Source organism: Microcaecilia unicolor, chromosome 12 (genome assembly GCF_901765095.1).
Source record: "Microcaecilia unicolor chromosome 12, aMicUni1.1, whole genome shotgun sequence".
NCBI classification, from domain to species: Eukaryota; Metazoa; Chordata; class Amphibia; order Gymnophiona; family Siphonopidae; genus Microcaecilia; species Microcaecilia unicolor.
The window spans coordinates 80,846,223-80,869,049 of record NC_044042.1 but is presented as its reverse complement, the minus strand read 5'-3'; the positions used below and the strand labels follow the sequence as shown (position 1 = coordinate 80,869,049).

Sequence of the window (22,827 nt, the reverse complement as noted above, 5' to 3'; positions counted from 1 at the left end):
CTTTGAGTGGGGTGGTGGGATCCTAGAACTGCTATCGGCTAGCAGCTAAAATAGTAACAGTATTGATGGGAGAGATAGAGAGGGCGGTGCTGGAAAAGGCAAATGACTGCACCTAGACTAGTGTTTGATCTGGGAACTGGAGGGAAAGGGCAGCTAGCTAAACTGGATGGGTCAAAAGGTTCTTTTTTATTTATTGGTTCAGAGAGAGAGAGTGCAGTGCACAAATACAATCATTCCATTCATAAACTCTGTCAGCATAAATGCTGTTGTCTAGAACCTGAGCTTACATTAAAACAGCAAATAAAAAGTTAGTTAAATACAAAGCAATTTCATCCCCTCCCTAAACGGTTTTCCCCAAAATACAGAGATACCAAAACACACAAAAACAAAACAAACAAACCAGAATAAATTGCCGCGCAAATTAAAAACGATCTACGAATTAACGAACTACTACTGAAGACCCATCTGTTTAACAAGGCTTACCACAAAGATCAACCAATGTGAATATACACAACTCCACACATATTCAGAACTGTCTTACAAGATCTACTTGTTATATTACCATTAGGTTTCATCACTATAATGTTGCCCAAGATCCTTCTGTAACACTAACTGTCTTACATTATCTGTTTGTTACTCTACTATTATGTTTCATCATTATCATGCTGCCTAAGATCCTTCTGTTACACTAAATGTCTATTTTCTAATATATTTCCACTATCCATGATGTACTGTAAGCCACATTGAGCCTGCAAAGAGGTGGGAAAATGTGGGATACAAATGCAATAAATAAATCTCCCAACTCTCCCCTGATGATCATTCGAACTGATTCAAATGTCTCACTCTCAGTCCTTAACTGCTTCATCCATGCTCTTGGATGCATACAAAGCAAGGTATCGCTTCCATATGGCCCATCCAGTCTGCCCATCCATACCAGCTATTAAACTTTACAATCCCTTCCTCTTCCTCAGAGATGCTCTGTGCATTTCTCATGCTTTCTTGAATACAATTAAAAGTGATCAATTTTGCTTAATTGTACAAACAATGACACTAAGTTTGTTGGATTACTGTAATGTTATTTATCTTGGCTGTTCCAAGCAGTCGTTAAGAAAATTACAGACAGTTCAAAACACGGCCTTACAATTGATTTACTCTTTTAAAAAATCTTATAGTATTTCTCCAATATATATGCAGGTTCATTGGCTGCCGATCCATGGCGTAGCCATGGGTGGGCAGGTTCCCACCCAGTTTCACTTCGGGCCCATTGGCAGTGCACATCATTAGTGTAGCTGGTGGGGATCCCCGGGCCCATAGGCGGTCGGTGGCCCAACTGTTTGGGGAGGCTAAAGGGGGTGGAGCTTAAACCCATAATTGTCTGATAACACACAGAAAAAATAAATTAAAATAAGTCACAATTAATACCTTTTATTAAATTTAGATATTAGATATGTATCATATGTCAAAGAATAAAGTGGTTGCTCAAAGCATATACTAACCGCAATCACTCAACTGCAAAACACTATGCACAACTTTGTGCAAAAACACACTCAGAACCTTACTGTACCATATGAAACAAGGGATCATAATATCATGATACGTGTAGAGCCACAAAACACCCTAATTCATGTTTAATATGGGATAAAATGCCATAAATAAGTAAATAAATATAAACTTTTAATGTTGAGCACCTAATTCTCAAAGTGGACATATTCCAAACACTATAATGAAAATAAAATGATCTTTTCTACCTTTGTTGTCTGGTGACTTTGTTTTTCTGATCATGCTGGCCCAGTATCCGATTCTGCTGCTATCTGTCCTCTTAACTCCATTTCCAGGGCTTTCTTTCCATTTATTTCTTTACTTTCCTCCTTTCTTCTTCATTTCTTGCCCTCCACCCATAAGTAAAAGCTGGGTCCTCCTCTGTGGAATTGACTGGAGGAGGTATAATGTAGATCCAGCGTTTGCCTATTTTCCCCATCCAGCACCAGGCATCCCACCCAGCACCAGGCATTAGGCCAGCCTCCCTCCCTCCCAGCATTCGGCTGGCCTCCCTCCCTCCCACCCAGCCAGCCAGCACCAGGCACCCCTCCCTCCCACCCAGCATCAAGCACCAGGCACCCCTCTCTCCCTCCCACCCAGCACCAGGCCTCCCACCCAGCATCCCTCCCTCCCTCCCACCCAGCACCAGGCATCCCTCCCACCTACCCAGCACCAGGCATCCCACCTAGCACCCCTTCCAACCAGCATCAGGCAGGCCAGGCCAGGCACCCCTCCCTCCCACCCACCCAGCATCAGGCCTGCCTGCCTTCCTCCTTACCTCCTTCCCACCGAGCACCAGGTTGCACGCGCGCTGTCCAGTTCCCGCCCCCCCTCCGAAATTTAAAACTTCATACCTGCTCGGGGTTAAGGGAAGGCGGCGTTGGCAGCGACACAGCACGTCAGCACCAGTGAAAAGCATGCTCGCTCGGTGCACCTTCAGCTTCCCTTCGTTCTGTCTCTCAAGCGCTGGTCCCAGAGGGGAGGGCGGGAGGCAGGCGGGGAAGGTCACAACTGGGCTCTCCCCAAGCCTCTTATACGGGGCGCCTATGCCTGGGCCCCACCAGCTGAAGAGTCCTCTCTAGAGTTTCCTCCCCTGTCAGTCTCACCCCCGGGGTAGTCAGCAGCACATTTCTAGCTGCCGACACCGGCACCCCCTCCCCTCCTGTGCATGCTCAGTTCAATTGGCTTCCCTGCGCATGCGTGCATTGGGATGCTGGTTGAATTGAGCATGCGCGGAAGCCTGGAGGAGGGCAGTGCTGGTATCAGCGGCAGCAAATGGGCTACTAACAGCCGCGAGGATGAGACTGCTTGGGATTCTTCAGCTGGCAGGGCCTGCCTTCTAATGTATTTATTTTTTATGCTGCGGGGGTTGGGGAGTAGCAGGCAGAGAGTTGGTTCACCCCCTGGCCCACCCAGTAACTGCTACCAATATATGCCAGAGTCTTATTCAAATGTTTGTGTTTGACTTATAAGGTTGTGTTTGGTCTACTTGCCTTATATTTTGCTAATCAATTTGCCTTTTCAACTTCAGTGAGAGACACAAGAGCTTGCAATGTATTCAGGTAGAAAGAGGCAAGACTAGATTAAACTATTTTGAATTCTATGCTTTCTGCTTTAGATTGGTTCCTGCAAATCTCCTTCAGCTCCCACTTTTAGAAGCAGGATACTGGGCTAGATGGACAATTGGTCTGACCCAGTATGGCTATTCTTATTTTTTTAATTTGGTGGATAAGAACATAGTGTTGTCATACTGGGACAGATCGAAGGTTCATCAAGCCCAGTAACCTCTTTCCAACAGTGGCCAATCCAGGTAATGAGTAAAATGGACTTTATGCTTCGTATCAGTGGATTTTCATAAGTCCTCATCTCCACCACCTTCGCTGGGAGACTTGCCCTTTCCATAAAGAAATATTTCCTTAGATTACTTCCAAATCTGTCCCCTTTTACCTTCATCCTATTCCCCCTCGTTCCACAGCTTCCTTTCAATTGAAGGAGACCCATATCCAGTACAAGTATGCACAGAGGTATTTAAATGTTTCTTTCATTGAGGTACATTTTCTAAGAGTCACTGAGCAGCCAAGATAGGAAACTATTTTTAGCCATCTATCTTTAGGATAATTTTCAAGCCTAATTGAGATGACAAATTGTGGATAAAAATTATCCCATATTCTCTGGCTGGAAATACCCCCTCCCTTCAATGATCTAGCTTGCTAACTTATGAAACTGGTGTGTAGATGCTCTGAAATAATGCCTCCCTTCTCAATCAGGCACCCCGCTCTAGTGATCCATGATCACCCTTCCTCTTTCCTCCAGTGCCCAACTGTAGAACAAACACTCTCAGTAACCTGCAGTTTTAGATTTGTTACCATTTCCAGATTCGAGCTCAAGGCAAATTGTTTCCTTGCCCCAGTTGGCTTTCAGTCTAGTTGTACCCAGGGCAATGGAGAATGAAGTGATTTACGCAATGTCATGAGTGTTACTGGGAGGATTTGAATCCTGGTTATTCTGGTTTACAACCCACTTCTCTAACCACTAAGGGGGCAGTTCTATAACTGGGCACCAGTTAGGTATCTAGATGCAGTGTGCTGGATGCAAATTTTGTAACACTATCTGGGCACCCAGCATAAATCAGCATCTATGCACCATGGCCGTAGCCATACCTCAACATTTGGGGAGTCCAGATCCCAAAGTGTGTGTGGGGGGCACAGTTTGGCCAGCCTCCCTGCCACAAGCCCTGCCAGCTGAAGCCTTCCTCCAGCACATTCCCTGCCCTGCTTCCCCTCACATTGCGTAGAGAAAGGCTTCAGCTGGAAGGGGTTGGGGACCCCCGCCAGCCAAACCAGGGGCCCCAGGCCCCCAAGGCCCCCTGTAGCTTATGCCACTGCTATGCACCTACATTTAGGTGTGCAAACTTAAACCTTGATCATATTTATTTATTTGTTACATTTGTATTCCACATTTTCCCACCTATTTGCAGGCTCAATGTGGCTTACATAATACCGTAAAGGCGTTCGCCAATTCCGCTATGAACAAATACAGTAGTGTTGTGGTAGAATAAGGTTCATGTGTACAGGCATATGTGGCCAGATAACACTTATATTGCTAAATGCAATATTCAGCACTTCTAACCACGTAAGTTGAGCAACATAAAGATAGACAGCTTTTTATGCAGCCCAAATTACATAGTGATCTTATGTGGTTTAATGCTGACTCAGCCCCAGGACCTCCCACAAATTAGCTGGTTTCGGCTTAGGTGCTAACTGAAGACGTTCAGCAGCATAATCCAGTTAAATGCCACTGAATATTCAGTTAGCCCTGGACAAGCAATACAAATTGCATGGAGCCTCTCCTAGCCATTTAAATTGCTTTGAAAATCGGGCAGTATAATTTTAGTTATTTTTTATGAGGACATGTCCTGCTTTTGGACTTCTTCAGATATATTCTCCAGGTTTTTTAATTTTTAGGAAAATATCCTCTTTTTCTTTTATGTTCCTTTGACCAAAAAACCATTTTTGGCCTATTAGTCAGTCTGGACACATGGGGGTGCTAAAGAGAGAGAAAGGCATTTCCAATCTTCTCTCTGTTTCCCTGGTGGTTGAATCTGTCAAAGGAATTTTGTTCGTGCAGCACAACTTTAGCAATATGTCCAGACATGCCAAGTCACATGCATTTGGCGTGTGACATATGTATTTGTTACCCTTCTTGTGCTCAGATGCATTTGTGCCCTCCTCACTTTGCGTTCTGGCTCCCGGCCAATGTTCCTTCTAGGCTGTGTGGATGTGCAGCCGTTTTCTCCTGCTGTGCAGCATGGGCAGTGGGACTTTCCCCAACTCCCTCTTGCCACCACCCCTGCTGCTGCTGCCATTGCTTCTCTAGATGAGCAGTGGCGGCTGCAAAAGAATTTACACTCACCACGGGACCGGACTCTCCATTGGCACGACTGCTGGCTCTCCCCAGGAACAGGATGTGGTGTCCAAGGGGTGGGACTGGCAACTGTATCAATGGAGAGTCTGGTACCACAATGAGTGTAGCTTCTGTTATCGCCACTGCTGCTCATCTAGAGAAACAAAGGCAGCAGCGGCAGGGGTAGTGGCAGTAAAGAAGGAGAGCAGACCATAGATGGAAGGAGGCGAGAGAAGGAGAGCAGATGGAAAGAAGGAGAGGCGGACACACCCTGGATAGAAGGGGAAAGAGAGCAGGCAGGATGGGGCAGTGTGTCTCAAGCACTTCTGGTCAAAAACAGTGGGCTGGGGGTTGAAGGAAAGAGGAAGATATTTTGGGGACTCACAGGAGTAAGGGGAAGGAGGATGAAGAGATGCTGGAGGACTCGCAGGGTGGGGGAGAGGAACATATGTCTCGACTTGCAGGGGAACGAGGCAGAGGGAGTAAGGCTAGACCCATAGGGGGGGCAGGAGGGAGGGGATACCTGATGTACCCTTTTAAGGAAGGAGAGGAAGAGATGCTTGGACTTGCTGGGGAAGAAGGAAGATGGAGAGATGCTGAACCTGGGGGGGATGGAGGGCAGGAAACAGGAACAGAGACAATTGCTGTAGCCTCATGGGGGGGACAGGAGGGAAGGGATATGCTGTCCTTGGGGAGAGGGGAGGGCAAGAGAGAAGGAAAGAAGATGCTGGTTCTGGGGGAGGGAGGGCAAGAGGGGAAGGACAGGAGTCAAGGAGGAATAAGGGGACACTCTGAACATGGGGAGAGGGAATGGGACACAAAGGGGTGCTGCTGGACAGAGCAAGAATAAAGATACAGAGGGGAGATACTCAACATAGCAGGAGATAGGGGCAGGAACACAGAGGGGAGGTGAATGATAGACATGGACAGAGAAGAAATACAAAAGACAAAGAAGGAAAAAAAACCTCCATGGAAGGAATAAACCAAGGATGAAACAAGAAGTGGAGTGAGTCAGTCAGATATAGGAACCAGATGATTCTTTTATTGCCAGTATCCAAAATGTTCAAACAGCCTGACACAGCTGTGTTTCGGCATAAAAATATGCCGCATCAGGGGTAAAAAAAAATCTTCTTTAAGATGACAGTAGAAGGAATCAATAACTGGTTCTAAATTCTAATGCTCTTCAGCAAAGTAGTTCAAATATAGCTCAATGTGCTGCTTTAACAGAATTCCACGCTCACAGATTGTCTTCTGTGTTCCGTTACTGAGCTTCTTATTTTTCCCCCTAAATCAACCTCTCCTGTTCCCCTTGGTGTCATTTTTGACTCCTCTCTCTCTTTCTCTGTACATATTCAACAGACTGCTAAAACCTGTCATTTTTTTTTTCTCTATAATATCACCAAAATTTGTCCCTTCCTTTCTGAGCACAGTACCAAAACCCTTATCCACACTCTTATCACCTCTCGCTTAAAACTATTGCAACTTACTTCTCATAGATCTCCCACTAAGCCATCTCTCTCCCCTTCAATATGTTCAAAATTTTTCTGCTCAACATATTCCACCAGTGTCGCTATGCTCATATTAACCCTCTCCTAATCACTTCATAGGCTCCGTATCCATTTCCGCATACAGTTCAAACTTCTCTTATTGACTTGCAAGTGCGTTCACTCTGTGGCTCCCTAGTACCTCGCCACTCTTCTCTCTCCCTACACTCCTCCCTGGGAACTCGTTTCATTAAGTAAATCTCTCATATCTGTACCCTTCTCCACTGCTAACTCCAGAAGCCATTCCTTTTATCTTGCTTCACCATATCCCTAGAGTAGACTTCCTGAGCCAGTACATCAAGCTGCACCTCTGCTGCAGTACATCTCTGCTGCATCTTTGGCCATCTTCAAATCTAGGCTAAAAGCCCACCTTTCTGATGCTGTTTTTAACTCCTAACCCTTCTTCACGTTCAGTCCCCATGTCTGTTTTATCATTCCCACCCTAGTAATTCCCTTATCCCTTATTTGTCCTGTTTGTCTGTCCTGATTAGATTGTAAGCTCTGTCGTGCACACACTCTCTCATCAGTCTGCCTGTCCATCTTTCTGCTTCACTCACTTTTCCTTTGTCTCTTCATGTCCAAGTGTACAGCACTGTGTATGTCTAGTAGCGCTATAGAAATAAGTAGTAGTAGTAGTTGTCTTCTGATAAGTACCCTTGGGCTCAGACTCGGTCACACTCAAATCCAAACGTTTTTGAAAAGTAGGTTATTGTCTACTGCTGTAATAAGTCGGTCAGTGTTTCTAAAAGCCAATTTTCACATTTGCTACAAATAAATATTTCTTTAGCAAAAGTAGGAACCGTTTTTATTTTTGTGTCCTCTTTTTTTTGGCTCCGCAAATATTGTAATCCTAACTTTAGAGAACAAATGGCGCTTACATTTAAGCACTAAAGTTATAGAATGAGGGGGTAAGTTTCTGCTCCACTCCAATGCCCGAAGACCCTGCAGTCTTCCTCCATCCTTTTCCCAATGCCTCTGCTTCAAAGAAATCCCCAGTCCAGCAGAAGGTTTTGTCAGCAACAAAGGCTATAGGGCAGCAGCGTAGCCAGATCTCGAAGTGGGGGGGGGGGGGGGGGGAGGTCCAGAGCCCAAAGTGAGGGGGCACATTTTGGGCTGCCTCCCCTCCACTCTTCCCCCACCGCAACGCTACATACTTTGGGTGGTGGGGGTCTCCAACCCCTGCTAACTGAAGCATTTCTCCAGTGATGCTCTCCTTACATTGCCTGCCCTGCTTCCCCTCACATTGTGCATTCTTGATTTTAATGAAATTGAGCATACACGAAATGCTGCACATGCTCAGTTCAGTAAAACCGAGCATGCATGCGATGAGAGGGAAGCAGGGCAGGCAACGTATTGGAGAGCAGCACTGGAGAAATGCTTCAGCTGGTGAGGGTTGGGGACCCCCGCCAGACAAACCAGGGGCCCTGGATCCATTTGGGGGGCCCAGGCCCCTATGGCCCCCCATAGCTACGCCAGTGCTATATTAGTGAGAGAGTTTCTCCTGCTACAACTAGTGTGATTTGGGCTTTCTATTACAGGATAATTTCATGTAAAAATGTTTTTTATCATCATGTCCAACAAGAAAAGAAAACAAGCACAACTTGCAACAAACATTTAGATAAAACTCCATTGCTGTATATAAATGGAAAATAATGCTGGGCATGACAAAGGAAATTGTACAAACAACAAATATACCCCCAAACCCCATGAAGCTCCTTACTCCCACCCCTTCCCTTCCCCGTGAGAATAATTTTATAACAGGACTTCCAGGTTAATAGGGCAGGAAGACACCTATTTTTAGCTTATTTTTTAAGAACACATAGACTTCTTTATAAAATACCAGCACAAATCCTGCAGAAATAGTGCCTAGATTGTAAGCTCTGAAATTTACACCTGCTCAAGAACAAGTCTAAGTACTAGCACAAAAAGTACACAAGTATTTTATAACAAATGTATGTCAATTGTGACTCCAACTTTCCTCCACTCAAATTTATCCCCTATGCATCCCTGCTCTGCAAGTACTTGCCTACTTGCTCAACATATACTTTCAGGTGTGACCTAATTTGATAAGAGGCCTTTTATGCATGTAAATCAGCCTTTTATAAGTGAAAATGTTTCTAAAATTACCTCCTCATTGTCTAATTTTTTCTCCTGACGTAGTCTGATTTCCAGCCCCTTGGTTACTCAAACCCAGCCAGCTTTCAGGGGGACAGATGTAGTTGTGTAACACCTATCTTAGGGCCTCTTTTAATAAGCTGTGAGTTTTTGCCATGCACAGAGCTCCCTTTTACTATAGTGGGTAAAAAGGTGGAAAAAAGAAATGGCCATGCAGTAAGTTCACACTTGCTGTGCGGCCATTTTGTAGAAGCACTTACCATTGAGGTGGTGGTAAGGGCTCTTGCACTAACCTGGTGGTAACTGGGTACTACGCGACACTGCCCGATTACCACCGGGTAACCTCCTGTGGAAATATTTTCTCAGTATTTCTGCTAGCGCTGGAAATGGCTCGCCCGGGGGGGGGGGGGGGGGGGTGGAACTACCGCCGGCACCCACGTTGGGCAGGCGGTAGTTCCAGGTTGCCACGCTGCAACCCCTTAGTAAAAGGGCCCCTTTGCAGTTAGATCTCTTTACACTGATGCTCAGTTATCATTGAGACATTTGTCTAGCATGGCTCAGTGGCATAGCTAAGGGGGACCACGGGGGCCTGGGCCCCCGATTTGGCTGGCGGGGATCCCCAACCCCCGCCAGCTAAGGTGTCTTGTCTCATGCTGGTCTTACATTGCTGGCACCCTGTCCTGTTTTTTAGCACCGTGCACGCTTGTTTTAATGAAAGTGAGCATGCACAAGCATGCTCAGTTTCATTAAAATGAGCATGCACGGCACTGAAAGCAGGACAGGGCGCCAGCAATGTAAGACCAGCGTGGGACAAAAGCTTTAGCTGGTGGGGGTTGGGGACCTCTGCCAGCCAAGGTACCTTCAAGCGGCAGTGGGGGGGGGGGGGGGGCGGTGGCAGGGAGGCAGAGGCGGTATCTTCCAGGGGTGGGGGGGGGGAGGGCAGAGGTGGCGGGGGGACGGCGGCAGGAGGAGGGAGGTGGACCAAAATGTGCCCCCCCACCTTGGGCTATGGTCCCCCCCTCCTGTCAAGGTCTGGCTACACCCCTGGCATGGCTGTCTTCGAATATTGACTAACTTTAAACCGGGTATTCAATGCCGGTCTGAGTTTTGGCCCCTTATTATTTTTTCTTTGGCCTTCTGCCAAACTGCTGCTTGATTCTGTTCTCCCTTTCCCCAGGGACTTTCCTCTGGGATACTTGAATGAGACAGCTCCAAGCCTCCTATTGTTCTTCCCTTCCCCCTCTGCTCCTTTTTCTTTGAGATGTAACTTTTCCTTTTCTCATTGTCCTTTTGTGTTCTATGTTGTTTTCTGTTGTTTCTTTACCCCTCCTCCAATTGGTTATGTATTATAAATCGCTTAGACTTCTTTTTGCAAAATGTTGCGGTATATCAGAGAAATTGAATTTAAAAGTGAGACTATTAATAATACCTTTGCATCACGCCATGGTGCGACTGCACCTTTAATATTGTGTGCAGTTCTCATCACTGCATCTCAAAAAAATATATAGCAGAATTAGAAAAGGTACAGAGAAGGGCGACGAAAATGATAAAAGGGATGGCACAACTTCCCTATGAGGAAAGGCTAAAAGAAGTTAGGGCTCTTAAGCTTGGAGAACAGATGGCTCTAGGGAGATACATAGTAACATAGTAGATGACGGCAGAAAAAGACCTGCACGGTCCATCCAGTCTGCCCTAGAAATGTGCCACTTTTTTGTGTATACCTTACCTTGATTTGTACCTGTCTCTTTCAGGGCACAGACCGTACAAGTCTGCCCAGCACTATCCCCGCCTCCCACCATCGGCTCTGGCACAGAACGTATAAGTCTGCCCAGCACTATCCCCACCTCCCAACCACCAGCCCCGCCTCCCACTACCGACTCTGTTATCCAATCTCGGCTAAGCTCCTGAGGATCCATTTCTTCTGAACAGGATTCCTTTATGTTTATCCCACGCATGTTTGAATTCCGTTACCGTTTTCATCTCCACCACCTCCCACGGGAGGGCATTCCAAGCATCCACCACTCTCTCCGTGAAAAAAATACGATAAAGGTTATAAAATAATGAGTCGAGTGGATGTGAATCGTTTGCTTACTCTTTCCAAAAATACAAGGTCTAGGAGGCACATTTAGAATACATTTAGGAGAAATTGGAGAAAGTATTTCTTCACTTTATTTATAATTAATTAAACTCTGGAATTTGTTGCCAGAGCAATGTGGTAAAATCAGTTAGCATAGCAGGGTTTAAAAAAGGTTGGACAAGTTCCTAGAAGAAAAGTCCATACACCTTTATTGAGGTGGACTTGGGGAAAATCCACTGCTCATTCCTGGGATAAGCAGCATGAAATCTACTTTACTGTCTTGGGATCCTGCCAGATACTTTTGACTTGGATTGGCCACTGCTAGAAACAAGATACTGGGCTTAATGGACCTTTGGTCTGTCCCAGTTAGGCAATGCTTATGCACTTATGTAGAATCTTGGTACTTTAGGCGACCACCTAATTTGGCTAATGGAGGTGCTGGCCCTGATCCTGAGTGGGCAAGTTCCTTTAGGCAATCAGAAGCTTTCTACACACACTATCTTTGTTCGTGAGGAGAGCTCAGAGGGTGCTCAGGCACTGTTTGTCTGAGCCCTGAGAAGGATGGTAGGGATGAAATTGGTTCAGTTTCTATGTTAACATGGAGTTAGTGGTCTTTGGCTCCTCAGCACAAAAATCTCACCTTTTATCTCTCTGTCCCTTGTGCTCTTATGATGTTGTTCCTCCTATGTTCATTCATACCCCCCTTTCCTTTCCTCACCTTCAATCATTTCCTCCCACTGTCTCTTTCTCTTCTTCTACGTGTCTCTCTTCCTCCCCCCCATCTCTTTCCCATTTCTTTTTCACTGCCTGTCATTCATATTTAATAGTGCTTCTGAATATAAAGCTTGTTATCTGAGTGAAGTAGAATTAATGCTAAAAGGATTGCAGTAAAGATGAAGAGAATTGCATACCTGCATTGCCTCTGTGAGCCTAGAGACTCCATTTCTTCCTATATGGCTATTAGTGAAGATGTTTGCGTGTATTTGTGTGTGTACACATACATGCCGGTCTCCATCTTTTTTTGTTCATTATCAGAATCCGCGTGTGCACACACTCTCATCAGTCTGCCTGTCCATCTGTCTGCTTCACTCACTTTTCCTTTGTCTCACAAGTATTCCCTTTCTCTCTTTCCAAATCATGTCACTTTACTGGTATTTCCACAGTCAATATTACTAAACATGTTATAACAAGTTAGAAATATAATCAAAGGCCACAGCCTCTGCTGGATTCTGCTGCTGGTTCCACTCTGTTTAATTCCTTAGCTATATCACCTTTTCTTAAGTGCATCAATGATGCTTCTCTCAGCATCCCTGGAACTAACTTCCTGAACTGTCCCATTCAACCTGTCAGCTTTTCTTGAACTGTTTCTCACTCGGATAGCCGGTTATGGGTCATTTTACCGGCCAGGTGCCTATCCTGGCTGGTTAAATGCTATTGAGTTTTGGAGGGAAATGTTTAGAAATGAAGAACTGAAAAAAACAAGAGGGCATGAAACTGTCCCTGATGACTTGAAGTTGAGAGCTCTGGAATATAGAACAGAAGAGTTGTTGATTTGTGTCTCCTAAATGCACTCATGGCCCTTCCATGTCTCCTATTAACCACTGCGCTGGCTATGCAGAGTTCTGTTGTTATGACTGCTGTGAATGTGGAGCTTTTCTGACTCCTAACCTTCTGCCTTTCTTCTTCAGGGTGTGGCCGAGGAACACTGTTATTATCAGGGCAAAATTAGAGGAAATGCCGGTTCTGTTGTGGCTCTTTCCAGCTGCCTTGGATTATAGTGAGTACTGCTGGAGTCTTTAATGTCAAGAGTGATGAGTCCAAGCAAGACAGTTAGCATGGATAGCTTCACACATACAGACATATTTTGGCAAGTTCATATGTGGTAGACATGCACGGAGCTAACATGCATAATACATGGCAGATTTGTGGCTGGAAGGTATAGCTAATGAATGTGATAGTATATGATCAAAACGACCATTGCACAGCAGCTGTGACAGACAGGCTCTCCTTCTCCATAGCGGCGTCTTTTCTGATGGATATTACATGTACATCATTGAACCCCAGACAACAGAAAATCAAGAGGTAAGGATGGGGGTGTAAGCTGTGATCCTGGTTTTCACTAAACGTGCCATCTCTTATGATAACATGTGGAGGGTAATTTTATAGCAAGGCACTTATTATAAGCCCATTTTGTAGACTACTAGCACCAGAACAGCAGAAATCATGCCTAGATTGAAGCCACGCACATTGCAGGTGTAGATGTCAGTGTGTAAAGTATACATGCAATGATGCAATGCGTATTTTGTAACCTACATGAGTAAATCGTGACTCCATCCATGCTGTGCCCTTGAACATGCTTACATGCAGGTCACACAGAAGTATGTATCTTCTTGTCTCTGTGCAGAATTTTGTAAAAAGCTCTTTTAATGCACGAAAAATCCTTTAAAAGTTACCCCCCTCCACAGTACCTTGAGCCTAAAGCTCTAGAAAGTTTTAAACCCAGCCCTTTTCTGCTCTCCATATCATCGGGCTCTGGATCAGAGAGATTTTGAGCTTGGGATATTTTATTGGCATCTCCTGCAGATACAGATTCATGGTTGATACTTTAGATAGATCGATTCATGGTTTTAGGAGTTTCTGCAACTGCAGACCTGCAAACGATACCCCTTACAGCTGATCTTGGGCTGGAGCTTTTTCTGGGCACAGATTGGTCTCGGCAGCTTTGCCTGGCCTGTTCTGTTTCCGGTTAGGATCCCTTTTGTAGAAGCTGAGGTGGCTGCTACAGAAGTGGAAAGGTATTTTCCAGGCTGATTCATTTTCACTTGTTACTATGGACACTGATAAAAAGAGATTCCTGACGTCTTTCCCCCAGTCCCCTCCTTTTTCCATGTAAAAGACGTCAAGAATATCCCTCCGTTGGCCTCCATGGAAAGATGTATGTCCTGTTTTATTTAACTTCTTGTACACTATTATGTGTTTGAAAAAAAACAGTACAGTATAGAAAACTGTTAAGATAAGTCTATGTAATTCTCCAGTGCTTCTCTACGAAACTCTTACATAGTTGTAATTGAATCCAGTTCTCCCTTTTTGAATTCCCCCTTCCATTGCTTTCCTTCTTAGGGCCCAATTCTATAAATGGCACCTTAAAAATCAGTGCCGAAAAACCAAGCAGTTAGCATGATTCTATAAACTACACCTAAATTTAGACATAATTTATAGAAGATGCTCACGCGCTGTTCTTGTGACTAAAATTTAGGCGCACCCATTTAGGCCACCTAAAACCAGGCCTAAATACCTGCACCTAAGTTGGGCACAGATCGGGTGTATTCCATAATAGTGTGCATAGTTTTTTGAAATGCCCACGACCTGCCCATTCCACACCCATGTTCACACCCCCTTTTTAACTGCGTGCATTAGAATTTACGTGCACCGCGTTGTAGAGTATGCCTAGAAAGTTGTGCACATAAATTCTAATTCTCCGAGGACAAGCAGGCTGCTTGTTCTCACTGATGGGTGACGTCCACGGCAACCCCTCCAATCGGAATCTTCACTAGCAAAAGCCTTTGCTAGCCCTCGCGCGCCGATGCGCACCGCGCATGCGCGGCCGTCTTCCCGCCCGAAACCGGCTCGTGCCGGCCAGTCTTCTTTTGTCCGCGCTCGGTACGGTCGTGTTTACGCCGTTCGCGCCCCGAAAGTCGACCTCGCGCGTCTTTTTTGGACTTCGCTATGAAAAAAAAAAAAAAACATTCGGAAGGAGACCTTTTCGGTCTGTTCCCCTTCCTATATTTCTAGTTTTTGCCCCGTTAAGTTTTTTTTCGTCGTCGGGGTAGGCCCCTTGGAGGCCTCGGTTCGAAGTTTTTCTTCCCCTATTTTGTCGTGCCATCTTCGCCATTACGAGTTTTGATCTCGCTGGCGCGATTTTTCCGCCCATGACATCGAAGTCTCCCAGCGGCTTCAAGAAGTGCACCCAGTGCGCCTGGGTAATCTCGCTCACTGAAAGACACGCGTCGTGTCTTCAGTGTCTGGAGGCTGGGCACCGCCCGCAGGCCTGTAGTCTGTGCTCTCTTTTACAAAAGCGGACTCAGGTAGCGAGATTGGCCCAGTGGAACGTTTTGTTCTCGGGCTCTTCGTCGGTATCGGCACCGGGAGTATCGAGTGCATCGACGTCGCCAGCGTCCAGACCTTCATCCTCGGCCGCGATTGCATCGAGTGCATCTCGACCCTCTGCATCGGGGCTGAGACATCAGAAGTCGGCGTCGGTGGTACCGGGGCCTCCTCGTCTGCTGATGTCGTCGGACGGTGGTGCTTCGTCTGGAGTGCAGGTGAGGGCTGTCCATTCCCCTGCTGGTGGCGGTGAGCCTTCGGGTGGGTCTCCCCCTTCCCTGAGGGCTCCTGCGGTACAGCCCCCCCGAGACCGACCTTCTTCGGCCTCGGCCCCGAGGAAGCGACGGTTGGATTCTACGTCCTCCTCGTCGGTGCTGGGAAGCTCCGGTGACATGCTTCGTCCCAAGAAGTCGAAGAAGCATCGACACCGGTCCCCTTCCCATGTCGGCACCGAGAGCTCTGGGTCGCCGAGGGAGTTGGCACCCAGTAGGCATCGGCACCGAGAGGACCGCTCACCCTCTGTTCAAGAGGTGTCGATGCGCTCCACTATGGACAGCCTGGAACAGCCTCCACGCCCGGAACAGACTCTGATATCGACACCTGCATCGGCTTCCATGTCTTTCTCCACAGCCGCTCTGCACGAGAGTCTCCGGGCCGTTCTCCCAGAGATCCTGGGAGAGCTGTTGCGCCCTTCCCCTCCGGTACCGGGGGTGCTTGCGCCACCGGTACCGTCGAGTGAGGCGCCGGCTGGCCCCTTGCCCGGGGTGAGGTCTCCGACATCAGTGCCACTTGCGGTACCGACTGCGGTAGCCTCCCAGGAAGGCTCCCCGACGACGTCGGCGGAGGGAGCTTCGCAGGTGCAGGCGAGGGAGTCTACCTCTCGACGCTCCCACCGTGGCCGTGGTTCCACGGAGTCGAGCCGGGCACGGCTTCAGACACAGGTCCGCGAACTTGTGTCTGATACCGACGGTGAGGCCTCGTGGGAGGAGGAGGAGGACATCAGATATTTCTCTGACGAGGAGTCTGATGGCCTCCCTTCTGATCCCACTCCCTCTCCTGAAAGGCAGCTTTCTCCTCCCGAGAGTCTGTCTTTCGCTTCCTTTGTCCGGGATATGTCTACGGCCATCCCCTTCCCGGTGGTTGTGGAGGACGAGCCCAGGGCTGAAATGTTTGAGCTCCTGGACTATCCTTCTCCACCTAAGGAAGCGTCCACAGTACCCATGCATCATGTCCTAAAAAAGACATTGCTGGCGAACTGGACCAAGCCACTAAGTAATCCCCACATTCCCAAGAAGATCGAGTCCCAGTACCGGATCCATGGGGACCCAGAGCTGATGCGCACTCAGTTGCCTCACAACTCTGGAGTTGTGGATTTGGCCCTAAAGAAGGCTAAGAGTTCTAGGGAGTATGCTTCGGCGCCCCCGGGCAAGGACTCTAGAACCTTAGACTCCTTTGGGAGGAAGGCCTACCATTCCTCTATGCTCGTGGCCAAAATTCAGTCTTACCAGCTCTACACGAGCATACACATGCGGAACAATGTGCGGCAGTTGGCGGGCTTGGTGGACAAGCTCCCCCCTGAGCAAGCCAAGCCATTTCAGGAGGTGGTCAGGCAGCTGAAGGCGTGCAGAAAATTCCTGGCCAGAGGGGTGTATGACACCTTTGATGTTGCGTCCAGGGCCGCTGCTCAAGGTGTGGTGATGCGCAGACTCTCATGGCTACGTGCCTCCGACCTGGAGAATAGGCTCCAGCAGCGGATTGCGGACTCGCCTTGCCGTGCGGATAACAGTTTTGGAGAAAAAGTCGAGCAGGTGGTAGAGCAGCTCCACCAGCGGGATACCGCTTTCGACAAGTTCTCCCGCCAGCAGCCTTCAGCTTCTACCTCTACAGGTAGACGATTTTTGGGGGGAAGGAGGACTGTTCCCTACTCTTCTGGTAAGCGTAGGTACAATCCTCCTTCTCGACAGCCTGCGGCCCAGGCTAAGCCCCAGCGCGCTCGCTCTCATCAGCAGCGTGCGCCTCAGCAAGGCCCCTCGGCTCCTCAGCAAAAGCAAGGGACGAGCTTTTGACTGGCTCCAGCAGAGCATAGCCAACATCCAAGTGTCAGTGCCGGGTGACCTGCCAGTCGGAGGGAGGTTGAAAGTTTTTTACCAAAGGTGGCCTCTCATAACCTCCGATCAGTGGGTTCTCCAAATAGTCCGGCAAGGATACACCCTCAATCTGGCCTCAAAACCTCCAAATTGTCCACCGGGAGCGCAGTCTTACAGCTTCCAACACAAGCAGGTACTTGCAGAGGAACTTTCCGCCCTTCTCAGCGCCAATGCGGTCGAGCCCGTGCCATCCGGGCAGGAAGGGCTGGGATTCTATTCCAGGTACTTCCTTGTGGAAAAGAAAACAGGGGGGATGCGTCCCATTCTAGACCTAAGGGCCCTGAACAAATATCTGGTCAAAGAAAAGTTCAGGATGCTTTCCCTGGGCACCCTTCTCCCCATGATTCAGGAAAACGATTGGCTATGCTCTCTGGACTTGAAGGACGCCTACACACACATCCCGATACTGCCAGCTCACAGACAGTATCTGCGATTTCAGCTGGGCACACGTCACTTCCAGTACTGTGTGCTACCCTTTGGGCTCGCCTCTGCGCCCAGAGTGTTCACGAAGTGCTTGGCTGTAGTAGCAGCGGCACTTCGCAGACTGGGGGTACACGTGTTCCCATATCTCGACGATTGGCTGGTGAAGAACACATCTGAGGCAGGAGCTCTACAGTCCATGCAGATGACTATTCGCCTCCTGGAGCTACTGGGGTTTGTGATAAATTATCCGAAGTCCCACCTTCTCCCAGTGCAGAAACTCAAATTCATAGGAGCTCTGCTGAACTCTCGGACGGCTCGCGCCTATCTCCCAGAGACGAGAGCCAACAACTTGTTGTCCCTCGTCTCGCGGGTGCGAGCGTCCCAGCAGATCACAGCTCGGCAGATGTTGAGATTGCTGGGCCACATGGCCTCCACAGTTCATGTGACTCCCATGGCCCGCCTTCACATGAGATCTGCTCAATGGACCCTAGCTTCCCAGTGGTTTTGTTGCAGGAATGGATGCATGAATTTGTGGTACTTCAGGAGTCAAACAGCACACCAGAATGAGAGAGAAATCTTCTTTATTTGCCAGCAAACAAAGCAGGACATCAGCATTAAGTCTCTTCTTCTCTTTCTCAGCTCTCTGTGTCTTTGTGGCTTCTGTCTCAGCTGCTTCTCTTCTTATGCTGTCTTCTCCTTCTTCTGTCTGTTCCTTCTGTCCTTCTTTCTGACGTAAGCTGCTTCTGCTCCCACTTAAATACAGTTCTATCTAGCCTAGCCTAGCCCCCTTACTCTCCAATTGGTTAAGGAATAGATTGATTACCTTGCCTCAACCAATCAGCTCTATACAAATATCAGTTACATAGGTTTGATATTTCTCAAACTGACCTATGACCTGGGGGCCCCTCAAGCTAGACAATTGGGCTCCAGAACTCCTGCATGTTATTATGATTGATTTCTCATCTATAGCTTAACCTGGGTTCACTTAGAGGATAATGGATATTCTTACATTTATTATTCTCATATTCCTAGTACTAGCTGCTAACTAAACTCTGGCATTCATTAAAGGGGTCAAGGGCCAGTCTTACTTAATGGCATAGCTTGTTATTACTTCCAGGACCATTCCTACATTTTACCTATAATTAATCAAGGAGAAGAGAGCTGACTAGTCCTGACCTCTTTTCACCTATCAGCTCCATACATCAAATCAGCCAGAACTATGGCTAAGTCAAACCATATGTTGATCTCTTCAACTACAGTTTTGCTTAGAAAGTCAGACAAAGAGTAATACAGAATTTAGAAAGACATTCTACACATTAACTACCAGAATAAAACATATTCTAAAATAAGCAGAATCAGTATTCCTTATAAGCCATATCTACATATTAAGAACTTCTAAAATCTAACTCATTTATATCTAGAATTATTTAGAATCTACTTTTAAATTGCCTGCAATATACCTTGTTCATAATAGGATACATATGTGTTTGCATTAGCAATCCATCAATCACAAGGGACAGAGTTTCATTTCTCACTGACCTTTCTAACCTTTAGCTCGGCAAGCTAGACTTTCAAAATAATCTGAACCATCTGGCATTCCTTCTCTTTACTTGCAGAGTAAAAAATTGAACTTTTTAAACACCAGACTTTTAATATCATTTCTTTGTCCACTGCCTCATTCCCCCCTTTGAGACTAAAATCAGCTTATGCAGAGATAAGTCTCACTACTCAAACTCTGGAGATTATAGTGGTCCTAACTGGGAATAGACTTATGAACCACCATTACCCTACTTGTTAAGGTCCGACGGCATACTGCCGAAGCACATGAGGCCAGGAAACAAAACAACAACCCTGCTAAAACTAAGACTATTAGGGAAATGAACAAGGGACGTATCCAGGAAGTCAATGACCACCACCAGGAGGTAAGGTCTAATCCTCCTCGGTAATCCTCCACGTTAAGACTGGCCAACTGTAGGACTTTATCCATGGCATGCCTAACCACATGCGTCCTATTTATGACAATAGTACAGCACTCTGAAGAATTTAGCACGGTGCAGAGGCCACCCTGGGCTGCAAAGAGATAGTCAAGACCCATACGGTTATACCGAGAAACTATACTTAATTCATTAATTTGATCCTGCAATGCATTGACTACCACATTCAGCTCATGAACTAAAACATGGAGTAGAGACTGAAGTCTCCGGGTAGCCATACCTAGTTCAGTAATACCCGCTACCGGGCCCCCAATTGGAATCCAGGCCGTAGCAGAAAGGGCTACAAGTCTCTTTTTAGTCAGAGGATAAGTAGAGTTAATATACTGGAGGGCTAATTCAATCGCCTCATCCTCTGTGGCAACGGAGGAAGGTAAGGACAAGGCCTCTCGCTTAGAGCGGTGCGGGGATGGTGGTTTGAGAAGAGGAATAACTTTAGGAAAATAATTCAAGGTTACCAATACACAAAAATCATATGTGGGGGGAAGAATCATGTGGAGGACATTATCACAGAGCCAGTAATGACCAAGGAGAGGGCGACGAAAGTTCCCAATAAATGTAGGCACAGGATGGAGATTAGGATGCCTATAATGCGAGCCCCTATCCCAGGGGGAACGAAGAAGAAATGGAGACTTTGTACACCATAGGTGCCAATCCCCAATTGTAACAGACCGCTCATATGATGCAACCCCTTCATACCCTGGGGACTTATGAAAGTAGAAAATAGGATGGGACACTATAGTCTTCTCAGTAGTATAGTTAGGAGCCAGATAATCACCTTGGTCATAATCTGCAGGTACGGTAGTAGGGCACATAGGAGTACCTGGAGAAACTACCCACACAGATTCCTCCTTCTCTGGAAGAACATTAGTATAGTTACAGGGAATGGGAAGAACAGTTGAGATGTCTCTTGTTAAACAAAACACTCCAGAAGCTGGATAGGGAGACGTAAAAACTGGCCTTAGAGAAGAATCAGAAGGGGAAGTAGCATTATAAAAGGACCACCAAGTATAATCCTGGCTCCAAGGGCCTGAACTCGAAAAGTAGGGAGGTATAAGAGCTGGGAGCTGCACAGGGACAGGAACAGCTGGGACATCTGTGGTATAAGGAGAAAATCGGGAACACACAATACAAGGGGAAGTAATCTTTGCCTGGCTAATTAGTTCCTGGACAGAGTGTAACCAAAGGTTGGAGCGAGTTGGGGTTTTAGGAACAAGGAGGCAAGGAGTAGAAAACAACAAAAGCATCCAAACTACTAACATTTTCTTTCTTCCTAATCTAAAACAAATACAGCAAACTAATTAAGCAATAATATTTCAACAGTCTGTGCTAATCACAGATTACTCTAATATAGTGTTCTCAGTCTTTGAGTTCTTATACCAGTTGGGATAGACCCTCAACTGACAAGGATCAAGCTTTCAAATTCCAAGAAAGCCAGAATCAGGACAAGAAAGAGTCTCAGTGTGAAGCCGAAGTTCAGCAGCTCCTGCAGTATGCAGTTGACCCTTCTTTTCAGCTAGTAGATTCTTTGGTTCGGGTCAAGCGCAACTTCAATGGCTCCGCTGGATCACTTTCTGCTCTCCACTGTCTAGGCTCTGTCTGATCCGTGCTGGGCTCAGTCTGATCAGCAGACTTAATTCGAGACCAATGGACCCATGGAGTTATCCCTGCGACCTTCACAGCTGTAGGGGTAGAAAGCAAAACAGTAAAAGGTCCTTTCCATCGGGGCCCCAGAGGCTGGAGCCTCCAGTCTTTCACCCAAACTCTATCCCCTGGCAGGAAGGAATGTACCTGAGCCTGGAAGGGGACAGGGTTTATTTCTCTCACATAAGACTGAAGCTCAGAAATTATCCTGCCCAAGAGGGCTACCTGCTCCTGCACCTGGGCAGACCCTAAAATCCCTATGTCTCCCTTAATTCCCTGCAAAATGGCTGGGGGCTTCCCATACACAATTTCAAAGGGAGAGAGGGCTGTTCCTTTAGTTGGGGTGCATCGGAGGCGGAAGAGGGCTAGTGGCAATGCCTGTGGCCATTTCAGTTGGGTTTCCTGACAAATCTTTGCTAGGCTATTTTTCAAGGTTCTGTTTGCCCGCTCAACCTGCCCTGAACTCTGGGGACGATAGGCACAATGCAATTTCCAGGTAATGCGCAATGCGCGGGACAGGGCCTGAAGTGTGGCTTCAACAAAGGCGGGACCATTATCTGAACCTATGACAAGGGGCAATCCATACCTGGGGATGACATCCCTAAGGAGGGCTCGAGCTACTTCTGTGGCTTTCTCAGTAACTGTAGGATATGCTTCCACCCACCCAGAAAAGGTACAGACCATGACCAAGAGGTATCGGAGCCTACCGCTCCTGGGCATTTCTGTGAAGTCTATAACTAGAGACTCAAAGGGTGTTAGTCCTCTAGACTGAACTCCTGGTGGAATACGGGGTCCCTGACGAGCATTATTCTGGGCACAGAGAGTACATCGGGCAGAGGCAGTGGCAACCAGACTATCCAATCCTTCCAGCACCACTACTCGACTGAGTAGGCGGGCTAGTGCTGTTTTCCCTAAGTGTGATAGGTCATGAGCTTGAGACACTACAGGCCAAGCTAGGTGGCGTGGCACCAGAACTCTGGTATCAGGGAGATGTAACCAGCCATCAGGTCTTCTTACTGCACCTTCCTCTTGAGCCCATTTCTCTTCCATTTGGGTATACATAGGCGTCCATTCTTGCAGTCGAATTTGGAACAGGGGAGTCACAGTACTTGCTGGGGGTCCTCGAGCAGCTTCCTTGGCCACCCGATCAGCATGGCGGTTCCCTCGGGCCACTGGAGTATCTATCCTTTGGTGTCCCCTGCAGTGAATGACAGCTACCTTCTTAGGTGCCCAAACAGCCTCTAGCAGCTGAAGTATTTCAGGTCCATACTTAACAGGTTGGCCTGCAGCATTTATGAGTCCCTTTTCCTTATACAAAGCTCCATGAGCATGTAGAGTTG

General features: G+C 47.1%; 1 protein-coding gene across 5 annotated transcripts in view; it reads left to right on the top strand.

Moving 5' to 3' along the window:
• ADAM11 (ADAM metallopeptidase domain 11) overlaps window positions 1-22,827 on the top strand; it is a 177,934-nt gene that overhangs the window by 23,097 nt on the left and 132,010 nt on the right. For all 5 annotated transcript variants that reach the window (XM_030221374.1, XM_030221370.1, XM_030221372.1 and 2 more), the window contains exons 5-6: window positions 12,867-12,955; window positions 13,197-13,260. In XM_030221374.1, coding sequence (XP_030077234.1) covers window positions 12,867-12,955; window positions 13,197-13,260 — 153 coding nt within the window. The remainder of the gene's footprint in view (window positions 1-12,866; window positions 12,956-13,196; window positions 13,261-22,827) is intronic.